The sequence below is a fragment of the Marmota marmota genome, unplaced genomic scaffold, assembly GCF_001458135.2.
Source record: "Marmota marmota marmota unplaced genomic scaffold, marMar, whole genome shotgun sequence".
NCBI classification, from domain to species: Eukaryota; Metazoa; Chordata; class Mammalia; order Rodentia; family Sciuridae; genus Marmota; species Marmota marmota.
Window position 1 is genome coordinate 7441573 of NW_025999999.1, and position 12632 is coordinate 7454204.

A 12632-nucleotide genomic window follows, 5' to 3' on the forward strand; every position below is an offset into this window, starting at 1 on the left:
TAAAATCAGCATACTACAGTGATATCCATGTTTATAGCAGTTCAAGTCACAATAGCTAAGCTACAGAATCAATGTAGGTGGCCTTCAACAGATGAATGAATAAAGAAAATATGGTACATATACACAATGGAATATTATTCAGCCATAAAGAAAAATGAAATTATGGCATTCGCTGGTAAATGGATGAAACTGGAGACTATCATGTTAAGTGAAATATGCCAATCCCGTAAAAACAAAGGCTGAATGTTCTCTCTTATATGTGGATGCTCACACACAATAAGGAGGTGTGAGGGAAGAACAGATGTTCTTTGAATTAGACAAAGAGAAATAAAACGGGGACATAGAAATAAGAAAGACAGTAGAATAAATCGGACACAATTTTCCTATGTTCATATATGAATACATGACCAATGTAGCTCCACATCATGTACAACTACAAGAATGGGAAGTTATACTCCATGAATGTATGTCAAAATACATTCTACTGCCATGTATATCTAAAAAAGAGACTGATTGATTTTGGAAAACTTAGTTGAAAGCACTTTTACTTTCTAAATTAACTATTGCTACAAAGTTTTAATATTTAAAAAGTAATACTTCAATTACTTTGTAATTAGACAAACAAATCCTTCTAAGTGAAAGAAGCCACTGGATCAACCTCTAAAAAAATGTTCATTAAAATGCTATATGGGGCTGGGGTTGTGACTCAGAGGTAGAGCGGAGACCTAGCATGTGTTAGGCACTGGGTTCCATCCTCAGCATCACATAAAAATAAACAAAAGTATTGTATCCATCCACAACTAAAAAAAAAAAAAAAATTAAAAATAAATAAATACAATAAAGTCATTCTGTTCATCCACAACTACAAAAAAAAAAGAAAGAAAGAAAAAGAAAAAAGAAAGAAAGAAAGAAAAGTTAGGTGTGGCACTCACTCCTGTAATCCCAGTAGCTTAGGAGGCTGAGGCAGGAGGATCGTGAGTTCAAAGCCAGTCTTAGCAACTTAACGAGGCCATAAGCAACTCAGTGAGACTCTGACTCTAAAATACAAAAAAGGACTGGGGATGTGGCTCAGTGTTTAAGCACCCATGGGTTCAATCCTAGCTAGGTGTGGCAGGCATGGTAGCATGCACCTATACTCAGGAGGATCACAAGTTGGGGGCAAGCCTCTGCAATTTAGTAAAGCCCTGAACAACTGAGTGAGACCCTGTCTCAAAGTGAAAAATTAAAGGGCTTGGGGATACAGCTCAGTGGTAAAGAGCCCCTGGCTTTGATTCCGAGTACAAAAAAAAAGGAGAAAAAATGCTAGCTCAGTGCTGGGGGTGTAGCTTAGTGGTCGAATTCTTGCCTAGTATGCAAGAGATGCAAGAGGCCTTGGTTTCCCTTCCCAGCACCAGACTGAGGTGGGGCGGACAGTGGGTAGTTCAATGTTACAATAGAATAAAAGGCCTATTTCCTAGAAATGTTAAAACTGGGATAAACTGTACTTATATGAAGTACCTAGAGTAGTCAATTCATATAGACAGAAAGCAGAATGGAGATTTCCAGAGACTCAGGGATAAGGAGAATGGAGTCTTAGTGTTTAATAGGTACACGGATTCAGTTTTAAAAGAGTTCTGGAAATGGATAGTGATGATGGTTGCACAGGAACATAAATGCTCTTAATGCCTAACTGTACACTTAAAAATGGTACACACCTATAGCCCCAGCACACAGGATGCTGTGGGAGCATCCCCTGAGACCAGGAGTTCAAAACCAATCTAGGCAACATGGTGAGACCCCATCTCAAATTTAAAAAGGTTACAAGGGTAAATTTTATGTATGTAAAGAAAAAACACTAAATAGGAAAAAAAAAACTGGCATATATATTGGATAGAATTTGTTAAGTCTCAAATTCATTCCTACTCTAAGCTCAAGTAGTCTGCTAAGCTACAGGGAATTAAAAGGCCATAGCAAAATCATAAGCAAAGAAAGAATGGGAAATCAAACAGAAAAAAAACTCAAAACTTTTCCAACAATCCTCTCCCACTCTGCATTTCTAGGGTGAGTGTTGACACTTCTATTTTAAGTGTTAGGGAAACAGTCCCTCTGAATCTCACCTCTTCCTACTCTGCACAACAGTCCTCTAATTCTCACAAGCTGATACTTTCAGTTCTTGTCCTCAAAAGGGAATTCCCTGAAGCATGTTAATCCCCCCAACTTCCCACACAGAAGAGTGCATCTACTTACCAAGATTTGCTAAGACAGTTGCTAGTTTTTATAGAGACCAAATTTTTTCCTGTTCTATTTTTTTTAAAACTTCCCTTCAGTTTCAGGTTTTCCCAACATCACCTATTTCCACCTTGCTGTGAGAAATCACTGTTTTCCAGAAATCACAACAATCACCCTGAACAGGAGGCCCCAATGGTTCATCTTGTCAAAACCTCAAAATATTAATGCTGCTCATTGATTCTAGCTGCCTGCCGCACCTCCTGCTTCCTGTGCCCCCAAAGTAGCATACCTTACCTTTGGTGTCCTGCATGACAATTGAGCTATACTTTAGGAAGGTTATCAGCAGATTACTGGTCTGTACATCTGCATCCAGTGGGAGTTCCACAGAACTTATAACTGGAATAGAACACATAAAATGCACTTAGCCCATAACATATTCCATCTAACACTTCTACCCACATAGCCAATTTGCCAGCAGGCAAGAAAATGACTAAATACACTTTTCCTGCAACAAAAGGAGAACCAAGTACTTACCATAAAACTTGTATTTACTCTTCCTAGGTCTCTAGAGCCGTATCTACTCCCCAGATTAAGCCCAATGACCTCTCCTATATACAGTCAGTCTCCAGGAATAGTACTTTTCTCCCAAAATCCTAAGAAGAGCTGATTTTACTTCCAGCCCCACATAACCCTAAAGGTTCAGAGCCCTTCTTAAAAGCACTGTAATTTCTACCTAAAGGAAAGATAAGTATTAAGTATAAATGAGCTTTGCTTTGATGAGTCTCTTGCTTAAAATAAATGAAGATTCCTTCCTAATAAGGAGAAATTTTGCTCAATTTTGAGAACAAGCCTTTAGACTGGAAGTATGCAACACAAAAGGGGGGAAATAACAGGCAAAACTACATCAAAATTCTATCCCATAATTCTTGCCCCATGAAAGGGAACCTGAAAAAAATAGCAGACTGAAAATAGGTAAACATAACTGATTAGTACAGCCTGGGAACTGTGTTTCATATATCCAGCTGCTGTATCTGTTTTGTTTTCCTTTTTTTGGTATCAGGGATTGAACCCAGGGATGCTTAACTACTGAGCCACATTCCCACCCCCTTTTTTTATTTTGAGACAGGATCTCACTATGTGTTTAGAACCCCATTAAATTGTTGAAACTGGCCTCAAACTTGCCATCCTCCTGAATCAGCCTCCCAAGTCGATGGGATTACATGCATGTGCCACTATGCCCAGCTATTCAGCTGTCATTTCTGAAAAAGCCTCACATATACACTGAATCACAGTTCTGATGAACAATGAGGGACCAGACCAGGACTGACCCACATAGGACAGTCTTAAGGTAGACTTCCAAGATTCTACGACTTCAAATTAGAATTAGTCAACTTGTTAAGTGCTTTCACACTAAGACATAATATAAAAACAAAAGGAGTCTCATGATGGCTCACATAAGCTGGCGAATCTATAGCTTTGTACTATATCTTCAGCCATGAACACTCAGCTGAGTTTAGGATATCATTTATAATATGTATTCATAAGTATAATGGATCCCACTGGAGTTATTACAATGTATATAGAAAACGTTTATTAACAATGGGAAATATTTGCATATTATGGATACATAATACACAACAAGCACAGCAAAAAGCCTTATGAGAGGAAATTGGTATGCCTAACCCTTAGCTGTTTTCCCACAGTTCGCCCCCCCCCAAAATTACAAAAAGATAAATATATTTTTATGTTGAAATACTAAAAGGTCTTAATTCATGTTATAGGTTAATGACCTGAAACTGTCATTTCAAACCACAGCTTATTTTTGAAGCTCAGAGCCCATAATCATTCCTTTATCCAATACAAACAGGAATCTAACTAGTAAGTGGGACTTTTTTTTCTGGTTCACACACAGCAATAACCGGAAAACTATCTTATATAATATGTAAAAATATAGAAGTATATGTATTTTTAGTTTACCAGAAAGTCCTCTCATGCCAAGGCGGAGTTGTCAAATGTCAAGTCTGAACTGAGAACAAATGTAACTGCTAAACTGCTGGCTTTTAAAAATAATGGCTCCAGTGACATACCTTTAAATATAACTGGGCTACTGAGCAGCACTATAATTAAAAACCAAAAATTTTAAAAATAAGGTTATAATACTTAGGACCCCTGCAGAAAGGAAATGAGTTAGGAGAGCAAAACAAGAACAAACAGAACAGACAGAATAAAATTCCTCACAAATTAAAATCTCCTTCCTAACCATTCCTTTGACCTTTGGCTTCATAATTCTTCCCAGCAGATTTTTGTCAAGAGTGACAGTCATCTCAAAGTGGGCTGACTTGATCTTCCCACTAGAAAAATAAAAGCTCACTAGTTGTAGGTAAGCAAGCACAAATCCTGCCATTGCATAATCAAGTGTGTGGGTGGAAGTGTTCACAATGAACAGTTTGAAAGGCAGTTCTCTGAAAGCATCCAAATCCCAACATCACATGGAACTGAGGTGTGTGTGTGTGTGTGTGTGTGTGTGTGTGTGTGGTTTTTGATATCCATGGTAACCAGGCAGGCTTCATCCTTAAAGAGAAAGTACATTATTTTCATTGGCTTATTCAGTGACCTGAATAAACAGATAAGTAGGCAATCCTCACTACTTGCTTCTTCTCATTAAGATATTTTAGAATTTGGCTATAAAGTTGAAACAGATCCCATTTGCTATCACAGACCTGAATATCAATGGCACCTCCCTGCCTTACTCCTGTACTACTTATATCATCTTAAAACACTACTGGCACAAATTCAATATGTAGCTCAGTGAGAGACTGCTTACTTAGTATGCATGAAGCCCTGGGTTTGATCCCCAGCACCCCACCAAAAATAAAGTTAAAGAAGAAAAAGCAGAACAAAGGAGGTCATTTCACAACCAAACAGGAGGGAAATAGAAAAAAAGAATAAAAAATGGATTTCCTATACTTCTTTACACAAAATTAGGTCAACATTTGAGATATAACATCAATATAAATGTAGATTATTTTTAGGTTAAGGAATTCCATCGAACACACTAAGTCTACAATGGAATGAATTCAGGTAAGACAAAGATTTCTGGGCAAAGGTCATAATTTATTTTTCCTAATTTATTTTAATGGATCCATAATAACATAAAAATCATACATACTTATGGGGTACAATATACTTTGATACATACATACATTGTGTAATATTTAAATTAAGTTACACATATCTAACTCCTCAAACATACCTTTTTCTTAGGTTCTGTTATCTTTTTCTTATGTTATAAAGTAAAAATTTACTTTCTTGTTTTTAGGGGAAGAAGTCTTAAATACCTACCAAACTCCCAAATGTAATACACTTAAATCCTGGTCATTTCCATCTCTGAGTGGCCAGCAGACACTTAACAGTGAGTAAATCACAGGTTCACTACCTCATTAGTTTATTCAACAATTATGTACTAAGCTATAACCATGCTAGGACTATGTTTGGGCAAACTAGACACAGTCCCTGCCCTGATTACATATTTTAGTTCTTAGTCTCTACTCTCACAAACCTTTACTCTCAATAAACTGCTTCATTTCTCTGGCCTCAATTCCTTCCTTATCTGTCAAATGGTTGGATGATATGACACTACTATTTTACATTTATTTTAGTATATATTCATATAGTAGTACATTGCATAAAATATCTAACTCTTACAAGTACCTGAGAATTTAGCAGAACAGGCAATATTGAACCCTGAGGTCCCTTTCAGAGCTGGCATTTCATTATTCTTGTCAATTCCCTGACAAGGACAAGCTAGAGTTACACTGCTTCTTACTCAAAGAAAAAGCACTTGGCTATCTTTTCCAACGTTTTGGAACTGCAGAAGTACTGAAGGAAATATTATATACAAATTTCTTTTTTTATTTTTATCTTGTTATGCTGCCCTACCTGATCTTTTTTTTTTTTTTTTTTAATTTTTTTTTTTAATATTTATTTTTTAGTTTTTGGCAGACACATCTTTGTTTGTATGTGGTGCTGAGGATCGAACCCGGGCCGCACTCATGCCAGGCGAGCGCACTACCACTTGAGCCACATCCCCAGCCCCCCTACCTGATCTTGAACTCCTAGATTTAAGTATTCTCCTGCCTTAGCCTCCCTGGTAGGGATACAAGTGCATACCACTGTGCCCAGCTTACATTAATTTCTTACTGAAAGAATTAACTACTGTGTTCCTTGTTTTACAGCTATGCTCACCCTGAAAGATCTAAGATCATATTAATCAATAACATAAAGGAGGTGATGGACTCACCATCAGAGGAGGGTGGCGTGGTCCCAAGTGGTGTGACTGGGGTTGTTGGGGCAGGACTGACAGGGGTTGTCACCAAGCCCATTTCTGGATGACTCTGAAAGAAGACACAGATTGGTAAGAAAACAGAAATAGAGTTCTTCCTGAGTATCTTCTGCCGAGTATCCCTACTGATTTCTGGCCTTATAATTATACTAAAAGTTCATTGAGGAGGGACTTCTACATTTAGTTCCAATGAATGACTGACTAATAAGAAGCTCTGTGGGCCAGGTTTCTTTAAGCAACTATGTTCCTATTACATAAGTTTTTCTGCAGAACCATACAAGTAAAAAATCTGGAGTAAACAAATTACTCAGGTGAATTCACTTGAAAGAGGACATTTGCAGTTCTATCCAGACCGGAGAAGGGACTACTCTCATCAGATCAACCTAATATACACCTACAGACTGTTCTAATGACCATAAAATTGACCAATAGATATAAGTGAACAAAGGAGTACTAGATACCACAAAAAGAGCTATGCCATTAGGAGCTTTCCTGACCCACAAGAAATAAAAGTGTATTGGGTGCTGAGGCAGAGAGACATAGGAAGACATCCAGTAAAAACTAAAACAGATGACTTTTCTGTCTGACTTTCCCCAGCCATCCCTGCCACATCAACTCTTAAGAAGTAAGCTGAGTGGTGGCTCTTTTTAATCGTCCTTCTCTTCTCCACTAACTTTACCAGTCTATTACCTTCATTATCTCTTTGTTTAAAATTAGTCATAGAATTTATTTTTTTAAAGAGAGAGAGAGAGGAGAGAGAGAGAGAGAGAGAGAGAGAGAGAGAGAATTTTAATATTTATTTATTTTTTTTAGTTTTTGGTGGACACAACATCTTTGTACGTGGTGCTGAGGATCGAACCCGGGCGGCATAGCATGCCAGGCAAGCGCGCTACCGCTTGAGCCACATCCCCAGCCCCTAGTCTTAGAATTTAGAGAGCAGACAAGAAATAATGAGAATGGTAGATAAAATCTCTTATGGTATGTCATGAAAACTAATACACATCCTCCAAATCAGAGCCCAAACATGAGCATACTGCTTTTAAAACATGACTTTATTTATTTTTTTTAGTTAAAACTCAAATCAGGGCTGGGGATGTGGCTCAAGCAGCTGTGCGCTCACCTGGCATGCGTGCGGCCAGGGTTCGATCCTCAGCACCACATACAAACAAAGATGTTGTGTCCGCCGAAAACTAAAAAAAAATAAATATTAAAAAAATATAAATAAAAAAAAAACTCAAATCAGCAGTTGGCTATGGTAGTACAAGCCTATAATCCCAGAAACTCTGGAGGCTGAGGCAAGAGGATGGCAAGTTTGAGGCCAGCCTGAGTGACTTAGTGAGATTCTGTCTCAAAATAAAATAAAAAGGGAGGGGGATGTAGCTCAGTGGGATAGTGGCCCAGGGTTCTATNAGTATAATCCCAGCTACTTGGAACACTGAGGCAGGAGGATTACAAATTCAGGGCTAGCCTAGACAACTTAAAAAGGGTTGGGGATGTAGTTTATGGTAGAGTGCCCATACGTGAGATCCTAAGGTAGGAAGGAAGGAAGAAAAGAAAGGAAAGAAAGAAAGAAACCCACATACATATTTTAAAGAGTCTGGCTTGAAGATAAAAACACTTTTTATCAATTTTTTAACATAGCTTTCATGAACTTGAGTTCTCAGCCTATTTTAGTGTCCTTCTGTCCCAACCACTGAGGATATCACTTAGGCACAGTAAAGTGGTAGCTTGCTCCTTACCACTTACCAATGCAAAGTAGAGTTTAAACAGATATACCAGGTAGCCTTGTTAATGAAATGAATCTGTATGAAATTCAGGGGAAAAAAGGAATTGGGATATTTAAAGTAACCAACCTGAGCTAATACTGTGATGAAGTTGCGATTTAAATGAACAGCTTCATAAAGTGCGAGAAGAATGGCTTCATTGGTTCTAAAGAAAAAGAGAACAAATTGGAGTAGGCTCTTAAAGTGGAGAAGTTAAAATATTATACCCATCAAGACAAGATTTCACCATAGTTCTCTATTACCAATCCCTTTGAGTTTCAAATGTTCCCTTTTACTTTCCTTTTGGGAATATGCAAAAGTGTACAGGTGAAAACCCTAATTCCCATGACCATTTCTATTTTTTAAATTTTTTTTAGCTGTAGATGGACACAATACCTTTATTTTACTTATTTATTTATTTTTATGTGGTGCTGAGGATCAAACCAGTGCCTCACATGTGCTAGGCAAGCACTCTACGACAGAGCTACGCCCCCAGTCTGACCATTTCTTATTCTAGTTCATTCACTACCTTCCCTCTTGCTTTTCTACCCCAACAGTTAAATCCTTAACTACCTCAGATACCCAGCCCTTTTTCCTTTAATTCCAGAGAGAAACGAGAATAGTTTTTCAGTTTGGGAAGCTCTATACATATAAGACCAAAGCAGATATTTCCAAGGGTCCATTACTTAAAACCCAGCCAGAGCCATGCATAGTGGCATATGCTGTAATCCCAGCAACTTGGATGGTTGAGGCAAGAGGCTTGCAAGTTCAAGACCAGCCTCAGCAACTTAGTGACAGCCTATCTCAAAATAAAAAAGGACGAGGGATATGGCTCAGCGGTTAAGCACATTTGGGTTCATTCCCCAGAACCAAAAAAATAAAAATAAATAGAAAAATAAAACCCAATCTCAACTAAGGAGGTTAAGACAGGAGGTTCAATAAATTCGAGATCATCCTGAGCAATTTAGCGAGGATGATCCTTTTTCAAAAAAGAGGGCTGGGGAACCAGGCACAGTGGCACATGCCTGCAATCCCAGCAGCTCAGGAGGCTGGGGCAGGAAGATCAAGAGTTCAAAGCAAGCCTCAGCAACAGAAAGGTGCTAAGCAACTCAGTGAGACCCTATCTCTATATAAAATACAAAATAGGGCTGGGGATGTGACTCAGTGGTCAAGTGCCCCTGAGTTCAATCCCTGGTACACCCCCACACACACAAAAAAGGGGGAAATAGCTATAACTACTTAGCTACAGTACTTAGCATGCACAACATCCCTGGGTTCAATTCCAGCATCAAAAACAAGCAGAAAGCAAAAAAAGAAACATTAGATAAACCACCCAAAAAAAGTTTCAATCTGAAAAAGATTAGTAAGAGGTAACCTTTTCCACTCTCATAACCAGCAAGATAGCCTACACTAAAATTCAAGTCACTGCACAAGAATGTCAAGACACTTACTGTACTGAGATTTTCTCATGGGCATCTGCTATGAACATGCTGCCCACCTGTGGAAGAAAAGGAGAATTACAGACTTTATACAGTAGGATGCAAGAAAAAGTTATGTGCCTAGGAAGCCTTTGAATCAGTGTAAAATCAAATTCTTTCCAGCAGGAAAAGACTTAGAACTTTGGATCATCAGCCACACACACAACACCAGTTCACTTTGAAGATCTCAAAAGATTTATAAGTAATAAATGAAGAGAATCCAACTGAATCAGCTTGTCTCAAAGGACTTTTTTTAAAATCCCAGTATTTTTATGTAGTCCTTCTTTCTTACAGTGTGTAATTTAGCCACTGTCAACTAAAAGGACATACAATTCCTTATCACTCTGCACCTTCCCTATAAGTTGCTTATTTGCAGTCACAAACTAACCCATAAAGAATGTCAAGGAAGCCAGGCACAGTGGCACACCCCTGTAATCCCAGCAGCTCAGAAGGCTGAGGCAGGAGGATCACAAGTTCAAACCAGGCTCACCAAAAGCGAAGCACTAAGCAATTCAGAGAGACCCTGTGTCAAAATATAAAATAAAACAGGCTGGGGGTGTGGCTCAATAACCAAGTGCTCCTGAGTTCAATCCCTAGTACCCCCACCCAAAAAAAGAAAATGTCAAAGAAAGCATGCTGATTACATCCAACTAGATATTTAGGGGATATATGCATTTCAGACAAGAACTGTGTGAGATCCATGCTTATCCTTCAGATCACAAAAATCTTAGTTTGTAACAGCAGGCAAATAGATAAAAGGCATAAATTGCCTCTCATATGTGTGATTTCAGAGGCATGTAAAAGATGCCCACCCCCTAAAAATGCCACAAAACTTTTTCTCCTTGACTAAAAGTTGAAGATCCCTGTGAGCAACATAATTAGATCTAATTTGTATAATCAAACACCAATACAAAACTCATACTTCTCTTGCCTCTGAGAGATTTCACTCATTCATACCTCAGAGTTTAGCAGGTTCTTTCCTGAGAGTATGCTCTGAGAAGGAAGATGGGAAGACACTGGGGGGAAAAATTGCATCTTTGTGTGGGAGGAGATAGGGCAACTGTTTCTTGCAATAAACTATGTAACAATCTTGCTCTAGAGCTGATTACTTGGATACTAATGCCTAAGAAGACAGACTTTATGAATCTGCCTAAATTCTAGAACCTCCTAGATTTCTCTCTTAAAAATTAGCCCATATTATCTGATCCAAAATGCCAATGCTTCCAAAGTTATGAAACCTTACTCTGGAGTATTGCAAGCTAGACCAATATCTTTTCCTAAACCTTGGACCTCTCTGCCCAGAACCTAACTAAGCCTTTAGAGGAGTAGCTCACATCCACTATACTGTGACCCTTTGACCATAGGACCAGCTATTAGGGATCACATGGCCACAGGAGAGTATAAAAGAGCATTTGGGGTGGGGGGTAGGGAGGACTCAGATCTAAACTCTCCTATTTTTTTTAACTTTTTTAGATGTTGATGGACCTTTATTTTATTCATTTATTTATATGCGGTTCTGAGAATCCAACCCAGTGCCTCACACATGCTAGGCAAGTGCTCTATCACTGAGCCACAACCCCAGCCCCTAAACTCTCCTATTCTTTGTTCCAAGGGTCAGTCTGCAATCAGGGTCAACACTTACAAAAGCAAAAGTCTTCCTATGCACCTTTTCTTCAGCAATCAATTAATTAGGAAAAAAATGTGTCCAAGAGGAGTCAAAGTTCCCCTCTCCCCATCTTATCTAGTTTTGGAACTCAATAACAGAGACAAAGTTCCAAATAAAATCTGCTCTGAGTAGCCTCTCTCATGCCATGATGATGGCCCTTCATCATTCTATCACCTCAAACATCTGAATATCTGATGCCAGATTTACCTAACCCTGCATTTCTAAAAGCAGGAGAAAAAAATAAGTAGGACTTACCATATTTGTTAAAGCAGAGAAAAAGCCACTCTGGTGTTCTTCTTCCTTGTCTTTATACTGTCTAAACAAAAAAAGAATTAAATTCAACTTTAGGATTACTTATGAAATACATCTTTGTCCTCAACATTCTAGATAATCAGGGCAGAGCTCTCTGAATTCTCTAACTTCAGAAGAACAACGCATTATGACAATGCCACTGCAGTTCCCCCGCAAGCTAGAGTCACCCATCTGCTCCTGAAGTAGTGTGTACCAAAATGCCTGGCTACTTTGGGAGAGACTTAGAAAGCAAGCTGCAAAAGTGTGAAACTGCTCTAACATATGGCTGATCCAGTTATTTCCCAAACAGACTATTACTTGAAAAGTGTGACAGTGAAATTACTTCAAGGCTGTAACAGTGAAAATCTTGTTTGTTTCTGAAGGAAAAGGAGGAAAACCAGAGAGCTAAAACATGTGGAGATGGGACAGATTTGAAATCCTGACACAAATTGTGTGTAAGGAAAGTCTGGAAAGAAGCAAGAAAGAAAAATCCTTCATGGCCTTTGCGGGGATTAGAGATATTTCAGGTTTTCAATCGTGGAATACCATATCCTTCCCCTATGCACAGCTAGAGGAAAAACAAACAGAGCCCCCAGAGTAAAGAGGGACACTGGGAAGGTGAGGGTGATCACTAGTAAAAAAGAAACATAGCTCAAACATGTGGTAGAGCACATGCTTAGCATGCATGAGGCCCTGAGTTCAATCCGCAGGAGAGAGAGAGGTGAGTGGGAGGGAAGTGAGATAGATCTGTCGAAGTTGATTTAACTCAATACACTTTCTTCTTTTATTTATTTAGGTACTGGGGATTGAACCCAAGGATACTTTACCAATAAGCTACAGTCCCAGTCCCTTTTTTTTTTTTTTTTTTTTGTAGTTGTAGATGG

At 38.6% G+C, this 12632-nt stretch overlaps 1 protein-coding gene across 2 annotated transcripts in view; it reads right to left on the minus strand.

Moving 5' to 3' along the window:
- Positions 1 to 12632, minus strand: part of Armh3 (armadillo like helical domain containing 3) — a 168320-nt gene that overhangs the window by 133933 nt on the left and 21755 nt on the right. For both annotated transcript variants that reach the window (XM_048807214.1, XM_015494694.2), the window contains exons 10-14: positions 11713 to 11773; positions 9765 to 9811; positions 8404 to 8479; positions 6509 to 6602; positions 2503 to 2604 (exon numbers count right to left, since the gene is read on the minus strand). In XM_048807214.1, the coding sequence (XP_048663171.1) occupies positions 2503 to 2604; positions 6509 to 6602; positions 8404 to 8479; positions 9765 to 9811; positions 11713 to 11773 (380 nt within the window). The remainder of the gene's footprint in view (positions 1 to 2502; positions 2605 to 6508; positions 6603 to 8403; positions 8480 to 9764; positions 9812 to 11712; positions 11774 to 12632) is intronic.